Below are 27,418 nucleotides of genomic sequence, written 5' to 3'. Positions count from 1 at the left end.
TTGAACAGCAGACTAAGTTAAAAGAGTAGTAGTATAGTTTGAGCATACAATATTCTTGAATTCATTTTCTAAATGTGATAAAATACATTCAATCCAAGTGATCTCAATGTCATCTGTAAGTAACTTGGAAAGAGCTAAATGAGAATGTTCATAGTCATAATTGAGTCAGTTCAGTGCCAGTGGTGTAGACACAGATGAGATGAGATGATATGATTGATGTTGATACAAGTGCAATTAAGTCATGCTCTTGCCTACACTTATAAGTTAGAATGGAATATTACTCATTTATGGTGATAAATAGAGGGCGAGCCTTGGCGCAACGGTAAAACGTTGTTGCCGTGTGACCAGAGGTCACGGGTTCGAGTCTTAGGAGCGGCCTCTTGCCAATTAAAATTGGCAAGGGAAGGCTTGCCCCCAATACACCCTTGTGGTGGGACCCCTCCCCGGACCCTCGCTCAGCGGGGACGCGTAATGCGACCGGGCCGCCCTTTTATGGTGATAAATAGTGGAAGTCAACTGCTAATGGAAAGAGACTTGTTGACTTCTTTCTTCATTTAGTAGTATTTTCCTATATTCCATTTTATTAATTACATCTCAACTTTTGTTTTATACCCCGACACCACAACATGCATTTTAGTTTATTTTCCTTTGCTTATAACAAAATAATAATAATAAAGGATAAAAATAATAAAGCATTGTACTTTTTGACTTGGAATTCTACATGTGACATGATTATCACATAATATAAGAACGAGTTCTCATGTTATCTTTCGTAGCGTGGAATTCATTGAGATTGATTGTAATATAAAAACAAATTTTGGTTCTGTCAGCGGTCAAGTATCAACTACATCAAAGCACATCCAAAGGAGATACGAAAATCTACGAACTTACGAATGGGACAGAGAGAGGAGGCAACATGGCGCATAGAAGGAGGAGAAAGAGACTCTCTTTCTTTCGTTCTTTCTCAGTTAGGTTAACTTAATGAATCAATGTTTAAAAATACATGCATATAATTATTTAATAATCTTATCCCAAATATGTACTAATTATACCATTTAGTCGTTTTCAATTTGGGTTATGTTATATAGTATATTTTCATTAAGCATGACATATATATATATATATATATATATATATATATATTGGTAGAATAGCAGCAAGAATTAGAACAGCAAAAGAAACAGCAGAGGAAAGAAGAAGAAAAAACAGCAGAACAAAACAAACACACTCAACAGATGACTACACTAAGTAGCTATATTTCTAAGGGAAGAAACTCTCATATAGTCCTGATGAAGAAGATCTTGAACTTCCAGGGGAGGTTGATCAAGGGTATTCAAACCCAGAATGGAGCCGTGGGCCAAATTCACCAGGCAGTCCGCACTTCTGTTGGCTTCACGATGAATGTGGCTGATATGTATCTCCTCAAACCTTTTTAGAAGCTGCTGTATATTCTAGATTGGGGTACGAGATGGGTGATGTAACGGGCAGGTCCTCTGGATCATGTTCACAGCCTCCATACAATCTGACTCAACTATTAGTCTTCTAATTTGCAGTTCCAACGCAAACCTCAATCCCGACATAATTCCCCAAAGTTCTGCCTCAAACGAACTTCCTGTCCCAATGTTCTGAAGGAATCCGCTGCACCACCTCCCATTCTCATCACGAATCACACCCCCGCTGTAATCGCCCATGAGTCCATCTTTCTCGAGCCATCAAAATTGAGTTTCCTGAACCCCCGCTCTGGTTTAGCCCAACCAATCCACACACTCAACTTCACCGTAATCAGATTTGAACCTGGATTTTTAGACCATCAGTTTTCAGTTTCCTGCCATTTTCCATTTATACTAATCCCATTTATTGAAACACCTTTCCACATGATTTTGATTTGATAAAATTATTTAAGTTAATCCCATGATTAAGACAATTAAATTTAAGTGCTTTGATTTAATTATACTAATGTGTTTGTTCAATGTTGAGTATATTAATAAATGAGAATATAAATAAAAAGTATGACGAAATGAAGTCAGCATGAGCCACAGAAGCTGAGTAGAACACAACTCAGCATTATAGAAGAAAAGTCTTCTTCAGAACAAACGCTTGAAGACGAAGCTGACCGAAGAAGCTGAGTAGAACATAACTCAGCCCCGTCAAAAGAGATCTTATAAGCAACGTCAATTAAGTCAAGCTGAGTGTTCGTCGGGACAGCACCAATAATCCGTTAACTAGAAGACAAAGCCCGACAAAGGTCTGCTCCAATTCTGAAGCCTCGGAATTACGCCAATAGACCTTTTCGAGATGCATGGATCAACTGGAGTTTTGCAAGAAGACAAACTTGGCGCTAGAAGATGAAACCTGACGCTAGAAGACGAAACTGGCAAGCCGATGCCTGCTAAATTCAGACGACGGGATTGGCCTGCAAATCTGAATGCTGACCAATGAATGACGCAAGAAGACCGTTTGAATTCAACGGATATATCCGAATTCAAATGATTGAAGCTTCAGATTTTACTATAAAAGGACAAGTTCATCACTTGGATCCTTTGCCGAAATACAAGAAAGCACAGACAGAAAAGCAAATCTTCACAAGAGTGAAAATCCAAAATAGAAGCTGTCTAAATAGAAAAAGCAAGTTCTTACACCTAAATCCGATCTCTGTGTAAAAGTCCAGAGTGAATTTGTATTCATCTAAAATGTTCTTCATTTGAGAGAATGATAGGGGTCAAAACCCCCTATCTTTGGGTACGGTTTTAGGACGGTTTTTAGCGTTATTTCATGAATAAGCGAGCAATTCTCGCATTTATATGCTTTTGTGTGAGTTAGTTAGAAATTGGAAATGTTTTATTTACTTTTCGTTGTTTAGGCTCGTTTTCTAGTTATTTTAGGCAAATATGGCCAACATAGCATGTATGTTAAATTTCCATTATCTTTTATAGCTAATTGATCTGCCAAAAGTCGCACCAAACGGAGTGTTTACTCAAAATGAGCGATTGGCGGGTCAATTTAGCCTTGGAACTAATGTTGTTTGGAGTTTATGTGTGTGTGCAGGTTAAAACATGATCAGGCAAAAATTTCATCTCGGGGACCCCCGGCAGTCGCTCGGCGAATTAGGCATCGACGAGCAGCCCAGGCGCTACTCGGCGCGCAGCCCAGGCGCTGCTCGGTGAGCTGCCCAGGCGCTGCTCGGTGAGCTGCCCAGGCGCTGCTCGGGCGAGCTGGCCCTTAAGGGCCTGCTCGGGCGAGCTGGCATAGCCAGTTCGCATCAACCTGGCCAGCTCGCCGAGCTGGCGCCCAGCTCGGCGACGGCCCCACGAAGCCACGATTGACCCCACGACTTCCCACCTGCAAAAGGATACGAATTAGGTCAGAAAGAGGGCCCGAACTGCATCTATAAAATAGAATTTTTCAATTGTAAATTAGATATCTTTCATTATTGTAAATTACCTTAGCTTTTCACCCTTGAAGAATTCTCTCCACCTTCTCCATCTCCTTCAACCTCCATTGAAGAAGCTTCGAAGCTCCATCCACCGAGGATTATTCAAGGTCCGTCCTTAAGACCTAGAAAGCCGGCTGCAGGGTAGACAGGTTCCCTGAAAGGGATTTTCGTATCACCTTTTATCTTACTATGTTTGTACCTTTTGATACAGTCTATGAATCCTAGGTTAATTGTATCCCGTGACAATATTCTTCGCCTTTAATGATATTTTAGCTCTAGTTTTGTTCTATGATTCATTTATTTAATCTTTGTCTTACGCTTTATTCAATTGGGTTAACTCATTCAAAAGCCCTAAAATCTAGTAGGCACATATTGTGAGCTGAATCTGACCTAGTCAGAGCCTAGGAGATTGACGACCTCTTAGTTGATTAAGCCCAAATTGCTGAGCCTTAGACCTAGTTTCGGCCTTACAAGGGAATCACACACTAGGGACTTCAGGAGGGTAAGTAGGGTTAATCGCCTTGAATACAAGTGATTTAGATTAGGTTTTTAATGTTTTGACCTAATAATCTATCTTCATCATTATTGTTCATACCATGTTCCTTCGGGTAATTGAATTAGTGAAAGATCACTTAGGAGTAGAATAACTTAGATAGGAGTAGAATAACTTAATTAGGAGTAGAATAACTTAGTTCGAATTAGTATAACTTAGCTAGAAGTAGCAGAATTCAACTAGGAGTAGATTAACTTAATCAAAACAAACTCAAAACCCACATAGCCTAGATAACACCTGAGACCAAGTAGCTCGATACTTGTAGTAAATAAATCCTGTGGATTCGATACATGGACTTTCCAAATTTTATTACTTGATAACGACGGGGTACACTTATCCCTTAGTGAGCCTTCTTAACGGAGGCGCATCAGAGAACAAATCTTGTATCAATTGTAAAGGTTGAGAGAGTAAAGCTGAGTACTCGGTTTTAGTACTCAGCGGTAGAGAAAATCTGAGTGTTCGGTCATAGCGCTCATATCGTGGTGTGGGCAACTTCAAAGCAATTTTCGGAACCTTGCCCAAGCCGCATGAAGGGCTTCATACTTGAGTTGCCGAAAGGAAGTGATATCAGTGCGCAACTTCACCGTCTTAGAAGGTGGAAAGTAGTAAGAGAGGAACTCCTTCTCGAGTTCGTCCCATGACGTTATAGTTCTGACTTCCAACGAGTGCAACCATTCCAACGCTTGGCCTGTCAAAGAAAAAGGAAAAAGTTTTAGACGTACGGCCTCAACCAGGACACCATTTTGCTGAGAAGTATCGGCACACATAAGAAATTTATCAAGGTGTTCGTTAGGGTTCTCATGAAGTTCTCCTCCGAATTGACCGAGTTGTTGGATCAATTGGATCATGCTAGTCTTTATTTCATATGTGTTGGCCGGAATGGTGGGGGTAACGATTCCGTTGCGGTTTTGTGGTCTATGCGGAGCTAGGATCTCCATCATTGTTCGTGTATCGTTGCCTCCTCCGTTCCGGGCGTTGTTCACCGGTGGTTGGTGGGATTGGCTTCATTGTTGACGTTGGCCATCTTTTCTCTCCGAATCCTACAAAGAGTACGTTCAATTTCAAGATCAATAGGAACGAGAGTATCACTCCGAGATCGGGTGAGCATAAACAATCAAAAGAAAATAAAAGAAAATATGAACAAGAAAAGAATTGTTGTTAGTATATAAATAAAGTATAGACAATTTATACAAAAAGAATGCCTAGACTAACAATAAAACGTTTTTGTCTAATATTGCGAGAAAATATAAATCCCCGGCAACGGCGCCAAAAACTTGATGGCGTGCCCAGTAGAGGTGTAAAAATGATAGTATCGTTGAGATTCAATGGGAACTCATTTTTGTTTAGCCATCCCTTACAAGTATTAAAAATATATTTACCCATATTATCTCAAAAGTGTTGGAAAAACTCCAGACTCAACCCATCAGGTCCTGTTGATTTATCGAAAGGCAATTATACTTATCGTTTAATTATCAATAATGTATATGATATAATTAATATGTATATAGTTATTGATAAGCATTCATTTATTACGGTAAATATCCATTATATAATTACATGAATATTATATTTTATAAATCTCTAAATTTTCTAAAATAATAAATATAGTACTTCCTCCATTTCATATTATATGTATTTTTAGAGAATTACACAGAAGTATGAATATTAGGAAAAAAACTTTGTTACCCCTTATTTATCGATTCCACTATTTATTTATTTTTTAATAAGTCAATTGTTCTAATTATTCTCCATAAACCCATGTTTTATAGCAGAAAGAACGTGAATTAATGTGTATTGATCATACAAAATGACATGTATTATGAAACAAAAAATCTTTAAAAAACATGTAATATGAAACATATAGAGTACTAGAGAAAATATCTTTCTAAAATGTCATTTTCCAAAAAAAAAGACATTTTTTAAACGAAGAAAGTAATATTTATTGGTGTCTTCTAATCTATTAATATACTTAAAGCAGGATACTAAGTTTGCTGATGTGGCAAATAATTAAAGCTTTACGCTGATATGTAATTTTTAAAGAATTTAAGATTATTATCTTAATTTAATTTTAGTATTACGGTTTATGAAGAGTTTTGCTATTTTCAATCTCCACGTCTTTCTCAACTGCTTCCCACAAATGGTTTAGTATCTAGCCTCTTTCTTCCTCGTTTTCTAATTTAAGCCTCCATTTTCTTCTCTTTTTTTCTCAATCATCCTCTAATTCGACGATGAGAACCTCATCGTCATCCCCGTTTCCTGATATTTCTTTGCAGATCAGCCCACCGTTAATGAGGAACCCCATTCATAGTGATAAGAATCAACTACGGATTTAGGTAGTAGCGGGAGTGGAAGCGATTTAAGCCATGAAAATGGTTCATTTAGTTATAAGATTGGTACTTCAGGTTCATTTCCATTACTTGATTCTATAAGTTTTTTTTTGTACATTTGCATATTTGTGTTATTATGGTGTAATTAAGATCATGTTGATTTACCTAATTCTGTCTGTGTTAACTCTATCTATCTAGTACTATACTTAAATCAATTAACTGCTTACTGGCTTTGCATTTTCAAAAATGTTTGGAGTTAAATTTGTTTTTCTGATATTTTTTGCCTCATAGTTCTAATAGGATGTTGCAAATCAACTGCTGCACTTTCAGTTATTTTTTCCTTTCCACCCTATCAGTTCTCACACGATGCACATCTCTCACACAATGCACCATATCAAGTGCTGCACTTTCGGGTCAGTTATTTTTTCCTTTCCATCCTATCGTCTTCAGGTAAGTTCATCGGCTAATCCATTGTTTGTTCGGCCATCAAAGACTTTTCAAAGAGGTAAATTCATCAACTTTTACTTTATTTATAGGTTATTCGATTAGATAAATTGTCCTTCATTGCAAATTTTTATCTGCAAATTGTGTAGGTTTTAGAATCATTTACTTCTTTATTGGATGTCTTATGCTCAAATTAAATTCATTACTAATTGGATTTGTGTATATGTAGGGAAGGACTCAACAAGAGATAAACAACAAGCTCCAATTAAGTTTGATCCGATGTTCATTACTAAATGGATTTCGGCTCCTTCTATGTTGAAAGCATATTGTCTCTCTTCCTCTGTTTGTCCTCCATCTCTTGATCTTTCATCATCTAATTCTCCATATTCGATTCCCCTATCATTGGTTTTACCAACATTTTCTCAGCCACCTCATATATTTGGAAGAGGTAATATTGATAGTTATATTGGTAGTTTTTTGATTGGGGTTACACTATGCCATTTTCCCTTTCACATGACACAATATACATGACAGAGATTTGTTTTTGTGTTGTCTGATTATTTTTCGTGATAGTATATTAAAATTCTGTCATCTTAAAGCGTAAGTTTAAATCAACTCAATTTCGTTGTGGCCTTCCGATGACACAAGTCTGTCATCTATAAAAAGCGCACGTTTAAGTCAAAATTTACTTAATCATTAGATGACAGTCATTATAAATAACTGTCATCGTTTGCGGAAAACATAAAAATCGGCAATGAAATTTTCACTTACGCGGCCAACAAAAACTTATCGTGCTCAATCTGTTTGACTGAAATTTCAGCTCATATATAAACCCCTCTCTCATTCCAAATTCCTAACTAGGTTTTGCTCAGCTCGTCTTCATCTCTCCCACCCCTCTCATTGGCTATCTCCGGCCGGTTGCTTTCTCACTGGGTCGAAACTAGGTAATGGTAAGCCATAATTACTTCGTTCTTCGATGTATTAGAGTTTCATTATTCCTTACAATTCCTTTTCCTCATCTGATTTACTCATGTGTATGTTGATTTCAGCAGCTAGAAACGATATATATTATATCGTTGAAAAGGTTAGATCTCTGGTCTTTATCTTTTTTAACCTAGGGTAATATATAGTTCATGATGCTGACATAGGTAAATATTGCTCTTTTTAGTTGCAAGGATAGTACGCAAGAGTGCTGAAGTATATGGGATGGCTGATGGAAGAGATGGTTTCATGCCTATAACATATGGGAAGATTTTTTTAACTTGTTGAGTACATATATTGTTATGTTGGTTGCATGTATGATGTAGTTGTATGCCTTAGTCAGACATTAGTATGTGATAAAGGGTTGTGTATAGGAATTGCCATGTACTGAATTCGTTTGTTATTGCTATGAAGCTTATGGTTGATGTTCTGTTTAGGGAGCTAGAACTGACTATGAGTATGTTTATGAATATGCTTAGTGCTACTTTATATATGACTTGAGTACAATGAATGTGTATCGTGTCACTTAGTTTGGTATGCTTATGGAAAAACATTCAACATGGTGTTGTTTATGTGTATTGTTATGAAGCTTATGGTTGATGTTCTGTTTAGGGAGCTAGAACTGACTATGAGTATGTGTATGAACATGCTTAGTGCTAGTTGTATGTAACATGCTTAGAACTGACTCTGAGTATGTGATAAACTTTTGTTGAGTATGTGTATTGCTATGAAGCTTATAGTTTATGTTCTGTTTAGGGAGCTAGAACTGACTATGAGTATGTTTATGAACATGCTTAGTGCTACTTTGTATATGGCCTGAGTATAGTGAATGTGTATCGTGTCACTTGGCTTGGTATGCTTATGGAAAAGCATTCAATATGGTATTGTTTATGTGTATTGATATGAAGCTTATGGTTGATGTTCTGTTTGGGGAGCTAGAACTGACTCTGAGTATGTGTATGAACATGCTTAGTGCTACTTTGTAAATGACTTGAGTATAGTGAATGTGTATCGTGTCACTTGGTTTGGTATGCTTATGGAAAAGCATTCAACATGGTGTTGTTTATGTGTATTGCTATGAAGCTTATAGTTGATGTTCTGTTTATGGGGCTAGAACTGACTCTGAGTATGTGTATGAACATGCTTAGTGCTAGTTGTATGTAACATGCTTAGAACTGACTCTGAGTATGTGATAAAATGTGGTTGTGTATGTGTATTGCTATGAAGCTTATGGTTTACGTTCTGTTTAGGGAGCTAGAACTGACTATGAGTATATGTATGAACATGCTTAGTGCAAGTTGTATATAACTTAATCAGTGAAGTATGGTGATATAGTCAACTGTTGCTATCTGTGTCACTTGAATATACATATACAACATGTTTTGTGTCAATTGAGTATTGTGCTTGGCATAGTCACATGGTCAACTAAATCTCCATACTATGTATTTTGTCAATTGGCTTGGTATGCTTATGGAAAAGCATTCAACATGGTATGGTTTATGTGTATTGCTATGAAGCTTAGAAATGACTCTGAGTATATGATAAACTATGGAAAAGCATTCAAAATGGTGTTGTTTATGTGTGTGAACATGCTTAGTGCTACTTGTATATAACTTAGTCAGACATGAGTATGTGATAAACAATATGAAGCTTGCATGTATGAAGCATGGTCACCAAGTGAAGCATAGTCATATGGTCAACTAAATCTCCATCACTGTGTATCGTGTCACTTGGCTTGGTATGCTTATGGAAAAGTACTTAACATGATGATAAAGTTTTATGATTCTAACAACACAAGTTTATGACTAAGCTTGTGGTGACAGTACATACACTTCATCACTATGCTCACTTCATCATGAACTGTACAAGCCAAGTGGCAGGTGCATAGTAAGGAGCTTTCAAGTATCATATAACATGTTTTGTGTCCTGGAAGAGATGACTACAACATATGTGAATACTTTTATCCTATGAATGTTCATTAAGTGAAATAATGTTCATGCTTACAACATATGGTTGTGTGTATAGGAATTGCCATATACTGAATTCGTTTGTATATACAATAGTCAGACATGAGTATGTGATAAACAATGATTGTGTATGTGTATTGCTATGAAGTATGTGTATGAACCTGTTGCTATCTATGTCACTTGAATATACATATAGCATGTTATATGTCAGTGAAGTATAGTGATGGATTTATGATGCTATCATCACAAGTTTTATATCAATTAAGGGTATACACGAATAATTTGTCTACTTGTTATATAGCATGTTCTGTGTCACTTGAATATACATATGTCTACTTGAATAAGTTGTCTACTTTGTATTACAAAAAACGGATAGCGTGCAAGGGGGGCATGATTATATGACGTACGAATAGCGTACAAGGGGGCGTGATGCGCGAATAACAACAAATGAGATTTAGATGCTAAACAAACACTAGAGTTGGATGACGTGGAATACTGGAGGGGCATGGAGCCAACATTGAAGATCGGATTGATTACCAAGTAGATTTGTAATTAGTAATTAGTATGTTCTTTAAGATTGGCTCTATGCCCATCCAGTAGTCCACACCATCCAGCTCAGTGTTTGTTTAGCATCCAAATCTCCTTGCTATTCACACATCACGCCCCCCTTGTACGCTATTTGCACGTCACATCAGTATGCCCCCTTTTGCTTGTTATCTCACATTATATATCCCCTGCATACTCTTCAGTCCATCTCCTGGCAGTTGCTTCATAACCTGCCCTGTTGTTGAGGTATCGCTCAGCAATTCGCTCTCGGCCAGGAAATGGCTCCTCAATGAAGGGCTCTATCAGCATTCCATTCCACAGCAGCTAGAAAATGCATTTATAAATTAGACCCCAAACATATGAATAGATAAATTAGAACCCAAACATAGACAAATGCATAGATTTATAGCATCATCTTACCATGGCAATACTATGGGAAGGGCGATCAAGTAGCTGGGGCATAGATACATGCCCCAAAGGACCGATATTAGGATGATAAATTTTGGTCCTAAACATGAACTGCGAATAATAGTAATGTCATGAGTGTATATGCATATATATGAACTGCTTACTATGTGTTAATAAGTTCATGTTCTTACAATTGGAGGTGTACGGGAGGGGAAATCGATAGAGAAGTCCATATGGACTATGAATACACCTCCTTTATAAGGGGTGTTTGGAGGGCCCTTCATCACGAAAGTCCATTGCTGACGGTTAGGACCTGCATAACTATTGATGAGCCACTTGGGTGCCTCATGCCAGAGTAGGGAAATCTATTCCTCAACACGAGTATGGTGGTCCCTTATACGTCTATCCATGATCGATATAAATAGAGTAAGTATAGTGTTGGGTTGTGGACTCTTGAGAACTGGTAAAAGCTTCATATTTATACTGTGGGTAAGTGAAAGGTCTAGGAAGGGAAAATGGTAAATGAGAGTTATTAGGTCTCTCTATATACGGTACGTGATTAATGAGCATCAATTGGTTTTGCAGATATCAAGACTTGGGGATTCTAGGCCTAATAATGACTTATAGATATATGCAGATCAAGTTAGATTTGGCTTCCAACACCATGCCTTTGAAAGATTGACAGATTTAGAGATGTATTAATTGCTTGTTGTTTTTACCTTTACATACATTCAGAAATTTGTCTAGTTCAAATGTAAACAGATTATGAGCATTAGTCTGGTTCAAATGTAAATAGATTGGCAAATTTAAAATCATTGATATATATAAATTCTTGTTCATTTGATTATGTTTCAATAACCAGATTCATTCGAAAAAGAAGGCAAAGAGTGACATTTACGTTAAAAAAAATATCATCTAAACAACAATACAAAGACATTAAAATAAACGAATCTGTCATCTGAAAATAAATCCATTGACATGATTGATCAAGACCTATATCATCTGAAACAAGCTACGACGACTTAAATTATTATAAAAAATGTCATCGCGAATACCAATATGCCAATTTCTCATATATCTACTTGGCATTTTTAATTATTAGTATGTCATGTGATGACATTAAAGGTGACGTTAATAATAAAAAAGCTGCATCGTAACAAGATTAATATGACAGTACGAAACTAGGCTTATGTCATGCATCGTATCTTCATATGACAGAACCTAACCGGTGTCTGAAGGCGCAACAGACGGCAGCGAGTCCTGTGACAGATTTATATCATGCGGGACGACGATTTTTAACCGTCATCTGAAGGAGGTTTTGGCGTAGTGTTATTTTGTGCTTTGATTCATGTTCTTAGGCATCTACATGTCAGATTAAAAGAGAAAATTGAGGTAGCATGATAAACATGCACAAAAAGAGGTAGTATGTGTTACAATGGGAAGGATAGTTCCTAGATAATTCTTTTCTTACTAGCTTATCTGTAGTCTATTAGTAAAAGGCAAAAAAAAAACATCATTCAACCCTTGATTTTTCATTTTTTAGTTCATTAAATCATTGATCTTTTGTTTGGATACATTAAGACCCCGATCCTTTATTTCTGGTCTCATTAAACCTTTTATGACCAAATTAGTAAGTTATGAACATCTAATTCTGTTAAAAATACGTTATTAACTTTATATGTATTTAAAATTATTAAAAAAATATTTTTACAGCTTGAATTAAGGTTTTTACAGTTTTCCTACAGCCACATTACATATCCAAAACTGTTTTCAAACAGTGAAAAAATACAAATAAAGTCTGTTAATCGGATTTTATGTTCAAAATTAATTTTTTTTGCCATTAAGAGTTTAATAAGACTAAAAATAAATGACTCGGGGCTTAATATATCCAAATAAAAAATGTAGGGTTTAATGAACCAAAAAAATGAAAGAATTGACGTAATAATACTTTTTGGCTTAGTTAAATGCATCATCACATCATCAACAACAAGCTCTAACACTTGGTTAATTGTTCAATGTGACTATATTTTATATAAAAATAATTTTTTGTTGGCTCTTCTCGGTAATTAAAGGATAGAGAATATGGTTTCATTTTTCTAATTATCATTATTTATTTATTTTTTTATGGATTCTAATTATCATTATTGAGTGTAAGACTAAGATTCTACAAGGATAAAGATCAATAATAATACCATGAAATAAAACAACTACCGTAAAAAATAAAGGTCTTAAAAAAAGGATAAGCACAAGGTATTTGAGGTATATAGTTATAGTATCTATTTTTTACTATTAATTATTTTGATTTAGTGAATATATGTTGATATTAAATATTTTTGTATCTCTATTTTATTTCAACGAATTTTTGGATTGTATAATGGTAACTGTTGGAAAAATTGAGTAAAATTATATAATTAATTTATATACCAATAAACACCTCCTTTCGTGAACAGTCATGTCTGTCGTCAACAGTCGTGTTCATACGTGAACAGTTGTATTTGTCAGTATACAGTCTTGTTTGTTCATGAAAAGACATATCCTTTCGAGTTCTATTTATATAGAATGAATTGTCAAATTCATAAGTAGTTGAAAGGTTTTTTCAAAAAACTTGCTATCTGTTCATAGTGTTTTGTTTTCCTATTCCAGTGATAACGAGCCTACACACGAATTGAGTTCGTTTGCGTAATCTGTTGTATCCTGGGAGACGATCGCCAATAGCGACGACACCTGTCTTAAGGAAACTGCTAATACAGGCCTTATATTTGTCTAATCATTTCTCTTTTAATTTACAGTTTTACTGTTGGTATATTATTCTGTGTTCGATTTGTTTTTGGTTAATCACGTCTAACAGTAACTTAACTGATAAAATATAAGCTGAAATAATTAATAAACACAATTTTCATTCCTGGCTTACTTTGTTACCATCAAGTAGCAATTTTTATTTGGAGAATGTTATTTGTTCATCATTTATAATAATTATTACGGTAAAAAAAAGTAAAAGAAAAATAGCTTTTACATCTTGATGCTCAAAACTCAACTTCAATTAAGAGTAAAATTGATTTTTAGCATTCGTTTGTTTTCAATTCTTAAAACTATTTTTTGTCTTTTAAATCTAAATAGGAGATAAAAAGCGTTTGATAAAAATTCGAAACAATTGCTTTTTACAGAAAAATTAACTAATATCTGCTGCCTAACAGCAAACAAAAATAACAAACATAAATAGGTGAAACAAACGGGCCCTCAAATATTTTTAGCTTTCACATATTGGTAGAAAATACAATTGAAAGAAAAATTGGCATTCAAATTATTATTTTCCACAACGAGTAATATATAATCTTCCTTATATGAAGAGATAGGGTATGAATTTTTAAGAATTAAAATTCTCTTAATTAACATAATATATTAAAAATCATGAATGAAGAAAATTATCAGACAACCCCGTGCAATGCACTGTATTAATGCTAGTAAAATCAAATTTGGGTTTATTTCTACTCTCCAAGTGAGATGTATTTTTTTTTTCCAGACACAGTCTTAATCACATGTATTTTAATGAGCATGTAGAATTTACTCATTTACTATTAAATTTAGACTTATTAGAATTATAAGGTGGAGATTCAAAATATCCTGAAGGTTAAATTTAATAAACCTATATCTAACGGTGAATGAGTAAATTCACTTGCTAGCTAATTAAGGTGTATGTGAAAATTACTGTTTCCAAATATTATTAATTAGGGTAAATTACAAAAATGGGTGTAATGGGAGGCCCATTTACATTTTCAGACCCATTATCAACCAACTTACATATATAGACTGATTTATTTCGAAATACCCACAATACCCTTTATATATATAAGTTACTTAAGATCTCTCTCTCTCTCTCTCTCTCTCTCTCTCTCTCTCTCTCTCTCTCTCCCTCTCTTATTTTTCCTTAAGATCATTCATTGGAACACATCAATCCAAGCCCAAGTCTTGTCATGTAAGTATGATGTTAGTTTCATATGTTTAAATCGCTTTTAACTTGTTGATGTTGTTTTTGAGGTTAGAAATTTGTAAATCTGAACTTGATTCGCGGAAGATCGCGTGCTTCGCAGATTATGATTTCAATTCGCGAAATCTTAATATGCGAAGTCGATTGAAGCTGTGTATGCGATTGTGATTCGCATACTTCGCGGAATTCGCATATGGAATATACGCGAAGTATGCGAAGAGATGGTGTTCCATTAATGGATTCGCACACTTCGCATATTTTACGTATTTGTGAAGTATGCGAAGTTTGCGAATGTATTTGCAATATATGCGAATTCGCATATTCGAATAACTACGAATTATGCGAAGTGTATGTTATTTCATGCTGTTATCTCATTCTTTTTTGTGATCATGTGGAATGGCCGGTGAAAAACAGTTGGTAAGAACATGACATACGAGGGGGGTGAGAAGAAATTGTTGAAGATGTCTCCGGGAATGAGCTTGGAAAGGCTGCAAGAGATAGTATACACTACTGCGAATGTTGATCCAATGTCATTTGATCTGTGTATGCCTATGCAGTTAACTTACGGTCGAAAGCAACTACCTGGGGCAGTAGTTCCGATTGTTGATTCAAGTGATGTTGAGTGTTTTTTAGATTATTGTCGGATGAAAACTGACAATGTTACCGCACTATATGCTAATTTTGAGTCACGAACAATCCAACCGCGAGTCATGAAGTTAGAGAATGTTATTCATTCAAGTTGTGATGCCAATGCCACAGTTGTATTTGAAACAACTCCTGAAGTAGACAACACAACTGTTGAACGCCCACCTCATAGGCCAGGAAAAGAACTAATCACTGAGTGCAATATTGCATCCCACACTCCTGGTTTAGATGATATTAGCTCGAATCCGGTTTATCGTCCGGAGGACCAGATGTACGACGATGACATTTGGGGTCATGATGACACAGAGGAAACGGTAAATGATGGACAACCTACTCCTCCGAGACAATCGCATTGCGAAGCTGTTCCCCAAAGCAGGGTATTGGCAGAGAATGTAGAAACAATAAGGAAGAGGAGTGATCCATTTCGATGGCTACCTGAGATCCATGATGCACCTAAGTTTACTATTGAAGATAGTTTATCGAAAGGGGTCGTCGGTTAAAAGGTACACGACATGTTCTCCAACAAACGAGAATTACAGCATGCACTAGGTAAATACGCAGTGAATAACAGGTTCGAATGGAAAGTGTACAAGTCTAACAAGTCCATGTTTGAGGTTAGATGTAGACATTCGGATGTATGTAAATGGTGTGCTAGAGGAATTGCGATATCCAATTCAAGTTTGTTTAGGCTCCGAAGAATGGATACAATGGACAGCCACACATGTTCTAAAGATCAAATGTTACCACATCACAACAAGCGGGGAAACAAGTGGTTGGCATACTACTTTTGGATAAGTTTGATATCCAGGGTAGAGTGTTTAGACCAAAGGACATTGTGAAAGATTTTGAGACCCACTATAAAATAAACTTGTCGTATATGCAGGCTTGGAGAGCAAGGAATTGGGCGATAGAAGATGTGATGGGTTCACCAAAAGAGTCATACATGTTGTTGCCGGACTACTGTGAGACGTTGAAAGCATGCAACCCAGGTACGGTAACACATATTCAAACTGACGATGCTGATCATTTTCAGTACTTCTTTATGGCGTTTGGTCTTTCACTTAGAGCTTTTAAAGAACACATTCGCCCTGTCATTTGCGTTGATGGAGCCTTCCTAAAAGGTAAGTATCCAGGACAATTGTACATTGCAGTTGGGAAAGATGGTAATAACCAGAATTATCCTATCGCTTTTGGGGTTGGACCAAATGAGAGCAACGAGGCTTGGAGTTGGTTCATGACCAAGCTCAAAGAATGTATTGGGGACATAGAGAATTTTGTCGTCATCTCTGATAGGCACAAAGGAATTGACTATGCTGTGAATTTGGTGTTTCAAAATGCAATACATGGATGTTGTTGTCACCATTTGAAAATGAACCTGCAGGCCAAATTCAGGTCAGTTAGAAAGATAGGCGATGTGTACTGGGGAGCTGCTAAAGCTTACAGGGTTTCAGATTTTATCGAAGCATTCGCTCGACTACGTGAGCTACATGGCCCAGCAGCAGTATATCTAGAGCAAGCTGGTATCCAGAGATGGTCGCGTGCATATTTTCATACCCGTCGCTATAACATAATGACAACAAACATTGCTGAATCATGGAACGCGGTAATGGTTGAAGGAAGACGTTTGCCTATCACAATGTTGATAGAGTACATTAGAACTACTGTCCAACGATGGTTCTACGAAAGACAAACATCGGCTGGTAAATATTTTATACGTTGTCATTTCTGGTAATTTAGATGATACATAAATACATTACCTTCATGTTTCCATTTCCAGGAGCACGAGAACATTATCTGTCATTGTACGGTGAACGGAAGATGAAGAAACATGTTACGAAAGCTATACCATGTACATTCAATGGAATAAACCAACACACATTTCAGATTGGGGACCGATGGAAAAGGGGAATTGTTGACTTAAATGCAGGTACTTGCACGTGTAGGCAATGGCAACTTTCTCAATTTCCTTGTAAACATGTATGTAAAGTTGCATGTGAGAATCGACTAAGTAACGCATACCAATGGGTTGATAAATACTACACCAACAACGCAGTTAGATTAGCTTACGCAGAGTGTATCTACCCACTCGGACCCTAGACGGAGTGGACAAACTGTTACCCTCCAAGGAATGTTCTTCCCCCTGTAAGAGGTTCTGCCCCAGTTGGACGACCAAGAAGTCAGAACAGAAGATCGTCACAAGGTGAAAACCCTTTGCCAATGGTATGTAGCCGATGTGGAAATAACGGGCATAATAGGTTGAATTGTCACCAACCGTTGCCAAATACAAGTCAAACTCCAAGTACAATAGCAAGTTCACGAAGTTCTAGGACTTCGAACAATTGATGCAGTTGGAGCAAACTTTATCCTTATGTTTTTGTAAGAGAAAACTTTATCCTTATGTTTTTGTAATAACATGTATCCTTATGTCTTGTGAGATTAATTATTCTAATGAAGCTTTATTATGTTTTGTAAAATTATGTTTACTAATTCAGTAGATAGCACATGAGATTATGTTTAGCAAATAAGATGTGTTTTAGTAAATGTACAACTTCGCGAATAAATGTACAACTTCGCGAATGTGAGGATATGCGAATTCGCGAATATATGTGTTTGCGGAGCAGGAGGTATGTTCGTGAACCTGCAGTTCTTCGTATATTGCATGTGGCTTCGCGACTACACCAGTTTGCGGAACAGGAGGTATGTTCGCGAAGACTATGTGCTTCGCATATGCATGATTAACTTCGTGAATATGAATACTGCGAAGTATTTACAACGCGAATAAATGAACAACTTCGCATATTTATGTGTTTGCGAATATGATGTTAAGCAAAAATCTGTAAGAACACAAAATGGACACAATATATAACACAAATAATACGACTCAAAATTTATACAGTTTGCCATGGAAAATTTCAAGGACAACACGTAATCTAAGGAAATCTCCGTCCACTGGGTCTAATTCATGCACCTGTCGACCATCTGTTAAAAGTTGAGAAAAAATGCACACCAGCATCCCGCAATCGTTCGATGCTGTTCTCTGTTGTGGAGTGTCCGGTAGCCTAGTCCACCTTATCCGGTTGTCCTGATTTTGACCATTCCACCCTATGGTTTTGCCAATAGCGTATGTAAGTACGGTCATAGGCCTTTGGCGTAGGGGTACCTAAAGGTGTCTTTGATGTCCTCTTCCTCCTTTTGGAATTAGTCTTAGAATGATCACCCTTCCAAATCATAAAGTATAGCAAATTAGTCAAGTAAATAGTAGCTTTGCGAATATGAAATTCGCGAAGTGACAAGAATATTCGCGAATTCGCATATGCGGAACAATAGCATATGCCTCGACTGCTTCGTGGATATGAGTTTACTTCGCATATTGCGATGTTCGCGAAGTAAACTCATATTCGTGAATTGGTCGATTCTGCAAAGTTTGGTCGCCGCAACTGATTTTAACTATTTGTAAGTATCATTCTAACAAAACGAAGTTATGAACCAACGAAAAAACACAATAAATTTGCAAACCCTACTTCTAAATCGCAGGAGAAGTAAAATCACCGTAGTATAGGAATAGAAGCATTAAAACCTAATCAAAATCCACAAAATAACATACCTTCTTGCCGGTTCTTGCCATTGGAATCGGTTGGAAGTCGTTGGAAGAAGAAATGTAAAGATTGGTGGTGTTGAAGATGTTCGTCGTTCGAGTTTTTGATGTTCGTCGTTCGAGTTTTTGTGAATGTTAGAGGATGAAATGCATAAGTTCTTATATATATATATGAAGGGCATTTCGGGAAAGTATTCAGGACATAATCTATATATGTAAGTTGGTTGATAATGGATCTGAAAATGTAAATGGGCCTTACATTTTGTAATTTTCCCTCTTAATTATCTACTGCTAGTATAATACAGAAAAAAAGCAAGTTATTAAGTGGGTCCCAATTATGGCAGACTCCACTTGCATACGAGTCAGGGACTGTCGGTCCCATATGCTCCTTGATTCATTTATGGAGGAGGGATCACTCACAACTTTGTAGGTCATCATCATCACCACCCTTAAAATAGACTTAGACCATACGATTGGTGGGCTCTACAAAGTTAAACCTCATCTTGACCATATGTTATTAAGAAGAAGATGCGACACAGGGAATACTTCCTTCTGTTTCCAATATTTAAAAGTAGAATTAATTAAGAACGGTAAAAAAAAACCCAAATTCAAAATTTCGAAAGGGAAGCGGGCAATTTTAGAATGTAAGTAGGTGGTTTATACCGTTTGATATGGGTTTCAAATTTTGAAAAAACCCTGAAAGCCTCCATTTACAAGAGAGCGCGCCTCCTTCTCTATATTTATAAATTAGGGGAACTCTTCTCTTCTGGTTCGCTTCTTTTTGAAGATTTATACTTCTATTGCATCACCCTTTTAGTTCAGATCTAATCATTTATCCCTCATTCTTATTCTTAATTGTAAGCTCTCTCTCCTACCTTTCCCTTCCATTTCTTTTTCGTTTCGTTTGTGTTTATATATATAATCGATGCTTGTACTATTCACTCAGATTCAGTTTGTGGGGTTGAACCTATAGGTAGATATATGTATATGGGCAATACACTTTATTCAATTTAGTTGGGTCAATTTTTAGATTCATAGTTCTTGAATTCATTTGGGTTTCCGTCAATTTTAGTTTTTCTGCTCTATTTGAAACTTTTTATTTTAAACGATTGAATTTATGGGTTGGGCATATGGGCTCTTGGTTGAATTTGTTGGGATTTCATTGATTTGAGTGAATTCAACTGCATTGGCCATTTTGGTTGGAAGTTTGATTCTTCAAAGGTTTATGAACTATTGCCACAGCATGTCATGAAACTTATGATTGTGGTTTTATTTTGATTTAGTATTACTAACATTGGCATTATTGGTTCAGTAAACTATCAAATTTTATCAGTTTTTGGAATTTGTTGTCATCTTAATAGTAATTGCATTAGTGAGATATTTCCCTATATAGGTTTCAAACTTTCAATTGGAAAAATGAATTGTACAATTCAAAAAAGAAAGATGTTTTGGCTATTAAATCTTGTTTCTTTTTTCAGAATCTTGAAGTAACTAAGCCAAACGTAGAATAAAGAGCAAGGAAACTAATTATAGTACTAAGATTTAAAGTAGAGCTGTATTTGCTGCTAGAACTTGATTCAGCCTTATTTTGTCTAGGATAATATAGTTACTGATTGAGTTGTTTTGATGGGTGTTATGTTAGCAGAATGGAGTCTCTTCCGGATGCAGTTGTTCAGTACATTTTGTCACACATGAACAACGCCAAGGATGTGGCAGTTTGTAGCTGTGTATCCAAGCGATGGAAGGACTCTTTGCTGTACCTCAAAAGCCTTTATTTCCCTCGGAACTCCTTCGATAACCACACTGGCATTGATCATCCGGACAGCATTGTGAGGAAGATGATATCTTCCATTGTCCAATTAGAAATGCTTGTCGTATATAGCCCATTCACAAGCACAGGCCTTGCCTCATGGCTATTGCTTGCAGGTTCATCACTTAGACATCTTGAACTTAGAATGGACAATCTAGCAGAATGCCAAACGTGCATTGAGAGCCCCTCGAAATTGGAATGTATTAATGTTGCGAAGAATTTGGAGACATTGAAGCTATGGGGTGTTCTGATGGTAAACTCTCCCAAGTGGGATGCATTTCTGAAACTTCAGAGCCTCGAAATAGTTGGTGCTAGACTAGAAGATCCTGCATTACTTGCTGCCTTAGGAGCATGTGTTAATTTGAAAAATTTGCTGCTTCTTGGCTGTGAAGGGGTAAGATCTATTTCAATTGAGCTTCCATATCTGGAGCAATGTAGGCTGGACTTCTATGGTGTGGGTAACTGCTCACTTACCCTTACTTGTCCAAAACTTCAATGCTTGGAGGTTCAAGGTTGTAGTTGGATTCGAGTTCGTGAGACCAACTACTTAACTAAACTTACCATTTCCAACAATGCTGGTACGCTTCTCTTCTCGGTTCTCATTTTCGATTGTGAACAATGAGAAACCATATGAATCTATGATGTCTTCTTGTATGAAAAATCCGTATGTAAATAAATTTGTTCTAATGCTTATAGGTAGGGTATACATGGTAGATTTCGGAAAACTGGCAGCTTTGGAAGTGTTGTCCGTTAGAGGTGTTCAGTGGTGTTGGGATGCAATAAGCAAAATGCTGCAGTTGGCAAGTGAGGTGAAACAGCTATACATGAAGGTTGAATTTACAGGGGATTTTGATGCCCTTCAGCCCTTTCCGGAAATCGACTTGGTTGAATTTTTTAATAGCCATCCCAAGCTACAAAAGTTTGATATTCATGGAGCCATGTTTGCTGCTCTCTGCCAGAAGAACAGCCTGAAAAATGTGAGTTACAATAAGTTCAAAACCTATTACTGCTTATAGTGAATTCACAAAGTGACAATGGAGATGTAATTTCACTTGGTGCAGGTTGAATCAGGCTTTGTAATTCCTTGTCTAGAGGAGGTTGTGGTAACAGTCCGATCACCGTTAAATGCAGAACAGAAAATGAGCACACTGGAGTCACTGTTGAAATATGGAAAGAGTATGAAGTCAATGATAATAAGGATTCTTCAGATGAAGAGCAGCCATAGCAGTTCTGATGATTTCTTTGATGAGATTTGCAGGTTCCAGCGCATGAATAGGAAAATTGTTCGAATAGAATAAAACTTATTTCAAGTCCTTAATTTTATGATGTTGATTCACATCATTCTTTTTTTTTTCTTTTTTCAAGGATTAACAGTTTTGACCACTCATTTATTTAAAAATTTGGTCATTCTTTAATGATTAGACACATAAGCATGCTTATAAATGATGAATTGTAGGATTCCCTCAGTCAAATCCTACCAAACATTTGGATTAGATTTTGGAGTAAAAAAAAAAAAAAGAAATTTGATTCTGCGCAAACATATATGCTCATATGCTTCTGCTTGAATGCTTGTTCACATCACTACCTTTTTAGGTTTTACGGACCTACAAGGTGATGGACTGCAACTGTGTTTTTCTTTTTAAAATTGGAATGAAAAAAGTTGTTTAATACTATTAGATTTATAAATGGTGTTGTTAAACATAGCCTCAATTTCCCATCCCTAGTCCCGTGAAAGGACGAAAACACCCTTTGAGGTTTTCGGGTGGAAAATGGAGAGTTTTTTCCTCTCACGCCACGCGGGATTGAGGAAATCACGCCTCACCACAAGTTGAGGTGTGTGTATATCACACGCCTCACCTTGTGGTGAGGCGTGATAACCTCACGCCCACGTGGCGGGAGGGAAAAAAAATATAAATTTAGTATATGTTTTATACGGTTTATTGCGGATTACTCGGATTATACGGTTTATTGCGGATTAACCTTTTAGAAATAAAAATTAACAACATTAATACTAAAATTAATTAATATACACAAAATATTACATAAAATTAATTAATATACACAAAATATTACATATATTTTCAAAAGTGTTAAAAAAAATAAGTTATAGTAAATAACAACATAAATCAGTTCGTTCGGCGCTACTCGTCCATAAACTCATCCATATCTCTCCGGCGACCGACCGCTGAGCGATACGCCACAAACGGCTAACCTAATGCAGAAAAAATAATATTAGAAAACAAACGTATGTAAACCAATAATAAATAACAAAATAATAATAAACTTACATATTCATTGTTGGAGCGAGCATATTGGACCGGCACATCCCGATGGGCATGAAGGAGATGAGGATGTGAATATCGTCTGCACCACTCCATGTACCCCGCATCACAAGCAGTGGGATTGTATCCAACTGGCTGACATCTCATCCGATCAACGCCACGAGTCGATGAAAATCTCTGCCAGGTATCATCAATTGTGACAGATGAATGCGCGAGTCTATACAATATAGACTTCTATGGCCGGAATGCAGTATCATGCTCAGCCAGGATAGGTTGAACATATCCGACCTGACGTAGGACTCGATCAAGCATATACGGCTCAACAATGTCTCTACACCGTATCCAACCAGCGTAGGACACTCGTAGCTGATCGTCATCGGCGACTGGACCATAAGGCAACCACGCCACCTGCAAAAAAAATAATACTCAATTATAAATAATAATATACTATAAATAATACTAAAATTATAAATAATACTACACTAAATAAATAATACTAAAATTTTAAATAATACTATACTAAAATTATAAATAATACTAAAATTATAATTATAAATAATACTAAAATACTAAATAACCCTAAAATTATAACTAATACTATATTATAAATAATACTAAAATTTTAAATAATACATCGGCTGTCGTCATGCGGTCCAACTGTGCACGTATGGTCTCGAGTCGGGTGGCCTTCCTGCCTGGAACCCTTACCTCCCATCTACACGCTCGGGGAGAATCATCTGGGATCTGGAGTGGTAGTCGATGGGACCGGAACACCGGAAAATACTCATATATTCACGCATGGAGGAGGGTCAAACATCCGCAAATACCCGAGCACTCTCCTCTACTCGCTGTCCACAGCTGCCGATATAACGTGAGAAAGTCCAGCTGCCCCTTTGACACCGCCGTGAACCTCCTGGAGATGGGACGGCCTGATCCTATCGCCACTCTTGTCGACAAACAAAGTGAATCCTAACATAAGCCACATCCACACTGTGGCTCGAGTCCCGTCCTCCCGACCCTCCCCCTTGTGGGTAAGTCTCTCCACAACATCAGCAAAAACACCTCCACAACTTCAGTAATGTCGGGCTGGCGATAGCAACACCTCCTGACTGACCCCGGACATAATCATACACATGGCATGCAGCCGCTCAGCACTGTATGAATCGGAGACCATCTGACCATGCATCGGGATACGTAGAATCTGCCATACATCATGCAGTAGAATAGTCATCTTCCCGAACGGCACGTGGAAGGAGTTCGTATCGGGCTGTCACCGCTCCACAAACGCAGATATCAGCTGCGCATCCAGGTTCTTGAACATGGTGGATGGGAGGTGAGATAACCCAGTCCTCCTGACCATATCCTGCAGCTGTAAACATGACACATATACAATTACTAAATGTTTTTTAGGTTTAGGTTAAAAATAATAAGCAAAATAATTTATTGACCAAATTATTCTTACCTTGGGTGTCGCACCGAGTAACCATCCCACCAATGACTGACATGCTAATGATCTTTTGTAGCATGTCAGATACGATCGAAGATCCCCTCCCAACATTCGTGAGACAACATGTCCTAGAAAACTAGGAATCCACCGACCTAGAAACAATCCAACTACGGTCCTCATTAGCTTTGGACCGTTTACTGGTCCCTGAAATAAATAATACTCAATTATAAATAATACTAAAATTATAAATAATACTAAAATGTTAAATAATATTAAAATTATAAATAATACTAAAATTATAAATAATACATGTACTAGCAAAGCAACCACACTTGTACTATCTGCTCGAGCCCTGTGTCGGCTACACAACATCATCACCATCACCATCACCATCAGATCCCGACCGTCAATGTGCCTTGGCTCTCTCCTGGAAATACTCATCCACAATATCAAGACCATGATCTCTGTCTTCAGAATAATCTGCCTCCTCTCTCCCAAACTCAGGCTGATCCAACACAACCTGCTCTATCGAAGCCCCACGCACCTGCTGCGTCCCAAGCCCTCTCTGTCTACGGCCTGATACATCAATACCACGTTGTCTCGTATGACGTGGTGTATCCTCCTCCTAGTCCATATCTAAACGCCTAGCTGATGATGGGATAGATTTTCCCGCAGTCTCCCGCTACGTCTACACATAAAAATTCCTGATAAATTTACACTAAATTAAATTAAACAAAAATATAATTTACAACAACTAAATTTACCTATAATTAACATTATAAAATTTATAACATAAAAATTTAAACTAAATTAAATTAACAAAATATAATTTACAACAACTAAATTTACCTATAATTAACATTATAAAATTTACAACATAAAAATTTAAACTAAATTAAATTAAACAAAAATATAATTTACAACAACTAAATTTACCTATAATTAACATTATAAAATTTACAACACAAAAATTTAAACTAAATTAAATTAAACAAAAATATAATTTACAACAACTAAATTTAACTATAATTAAACAAAATAAAATTTACAACATACAAATTTACCTATGATCCTAGAGGTCATGAGTTCGAATCACATGGGGTGGGTTGAGGGTTTTCCTTTCTCTTTAATGTAATCTTTCTTTGTTTAATATAAGTGCATTATGCACAACTTTATTAAAAAAAATAAATAAAAAATAACAATAACAATAATTAAAATTTAAACAAAATTAAATTTATTTTAAAAAAATACCTGAAAGAGGGACGGACGTGAGGCTATCACACCCTCACATGGATGAGGGCAGAAGGCTATCACGCCCGCACCTATGGTGCGGTGTGATATTCATACGCCGCACCAGAGGTGCGGGCGTGATAGCCTCACGCCCCACCCCCCGATTCTGTTTTCCACTGTTAAGCCCAAAATATACCTAAAATATCATTAGTATTTACATCAGTTTTGCTACGAATTCAAACAGGTCTCACCACATCTTTTTTTAGCTCTCTTTTAGACTTTTTGTAGTTTTCTTTTTGTTCATTTTCGTTCTACCTTTGTAACTGATTCTAGTTCTATTTCAAAGTTTATTCTCCTTCATCTTTTCTTTTCTTTTATTTAATTATGTTTTCTATTAAATTTCTTATTTTTGTTCAATCTACCATGATCTAAGTCCTCCATAGCTAGAGCTATGGCGGATCCTAATCGAAGTAGATGATTTACTTGCAATCCGATTTCAAGTTCATAATTTATTAAATAGAGAATTAAACTATGGAGCTTAATTTCCTAGTTAGATATCTGATCAATATTTAGCTAAATTACAATTAATGATTTGGTTGACCGACACTAAGATAATTAATGGAACTACATAGTTTAGACCTGTGTCTATGCGGTGCAGTTTTTCAGGGTTTAGTTTCACGACTTAACTTTGGGGTTATTTCAGAGAACTTAATGCTTTCATTATACCTTTATTCTTGACTGGGCCAAAGCTAGGATAATTGTATGTGAAATAGGATTAATCTTGACTAGACCAAAGCTTGGTTAATTACTTTAGGAAATAATCACCGTCTCTAGATTAAAACTTAAGAACTTGGATAGGATTGAGTGTGGATTATATACATTAGGTTAGGTGAAGCCTTGCTCTAGTGACTTACATCATATTCAAATTCATTTTATTTCCCTTCTTTGTTTGCTTTATTTAATTGTTTTAAATTCATTAGTTTAGTACCTCAAACAATTCAAGTTTTGATTGCTTAGATAATAGAAATTCACAAAAATAAATAGCTATAAACACAATCCTTGTGGGAACGATACTCTCTTACTTGATAACGATAGGGTGCACTTGCCCTTAGTTTTGTACGATACACATTTCGTCCATCAAGTTTTTGGATGAGGGCAGAAGGCTATCACGCCCGCACCTCTAGTGCGGCGTATGAATATCACGCCGCACCATAGGTGGGGGCATGATAGCCTCATGCCCGCACCTATGGTGCGGCGTGATATTCATACGCCGCACCAGAGGTGCGGGCGTGATAGCCTCACGCCCCACCCCCCGATTCTGTTTTCCACTGTTAAGCCCAAAATATACCTAAAATATCATTAGTATTTACATCAGTTTTGCTATGAATTCATGCTATTTATACCTGTTTAAAATACTTTTATTTCCGAATATATTTCTTTCTTGTAAGGTACCTAAATATTTGGTAAAATCCAAATAGGAACGAAAAGAGATCAAAAACAAAGGAAATACCCTAAGTAGGAGCCAAAAGACGAAGAAATCAGCACACCGATACAAGGAAGACAAGAACGAAGTCAGAAATGGGAGAATATTCCAAATTCTCAGGAGAGAATCCAAAATTCTCGGTAGAGAATTGTGGGCCGCGACCGAGAATCCCAAATTCTCGGTCGCGACACGCCTTTTCCAAGCATCTTCTCCTTTGTGTTTCGAAGACCAAAAATCACTTCCACATTCTCGGCCGAGAATTTCCATTCTTGGTAAGATCAG

The 27,418-nt window shown here is 36.6% G+C and overlaps 1 protein-coding gene across 2 annotated transcripts; it reads left to right on the top strand.

Moving 5' to 3' along the window:
* The first annotated feature begins 19,507 nt into the window (after nt 1-19,507).
* LOC136226680 (F-box protein At1g10780) lies at nt 19,508-22,233 on the top strand. Of its 2 annotated transcripts, none has more exons than XM_066015300.1 (4): nt 19,508-19,741; nt 20,527-21,272; nt 21,391-21,671; nt 21,756-22,233. In XM_066015300.1, the coding sequence occupies exons 2-4, from the start codon at nt 20,531-20,533 to the stop codon at nt 21,990-21,992; spliced, it is 1,260 nt and encodes a 419-aa protein (XP_065871372.1). In that variant the 5' UTR covers nt 19,508-19,741; nt 20,527-20,530; the 3' UTR covers nt 21,993-22,233. The 2 variants fall into 2 exon arrangements, with proteins under 2 accessions (XP_065871372.1, XP_065871371.1); XM_066015299.1 differs by having other exon boundaries at nt 20,530-21,272; nt 21,756-22,232.
* The last annotated feature ends 5,185 nt before the right edge of the window (nt 22,234-27,418 follow it).

This window comes from Euphorbia lathyris, chromosome 4 (genome assembly GCF_963576675.1).
Source record: "Euphorbia lathyris chromosome 4, ddEupLath1.1, whole genome shotgun sequence".
NCBI classification, from domain to species: domain Eukaryota; kingdom Viridiplantae; phylum Streptophyta; class Magnoliopsida; order Malpighiales; family Euphorbiaceae; genus Euphorbia; species Euphorbia lathyris.
The sequence above is the reverse complement of the archived record's forward strand: the minus strand, read 5'-3'. Positions and strand labels throughout refer to the sequence as shown.

What these genes read in the sequence shown, in the direction of transcription:
- LOC136226680 (XM_066015300.1), top strand. Translation starts at nt 20,531, where the DNA reads ATGGAGTCTCTTCCGGATGCAGTTGTTCAGTACATTTTGTCACACATG. An exon ending in TACCATTTCCAACAATGCTG is followed by an intron (nt 21,273 to 21,390) that starts GTACGCTTCTCT and finishes TAATGCTTATAG; the next exon opens with GTAGGGTATACATGGTAGAT. An exon ending in AGAAGAACAGCCTGAAAAAT is followed by an intron (nt 21,672 to 21,755) that starts GTGAGTTACAAT and finishes CACTTGGTGCAG; the next exon opens with GTTGAATCAGGCTTTGTAAT.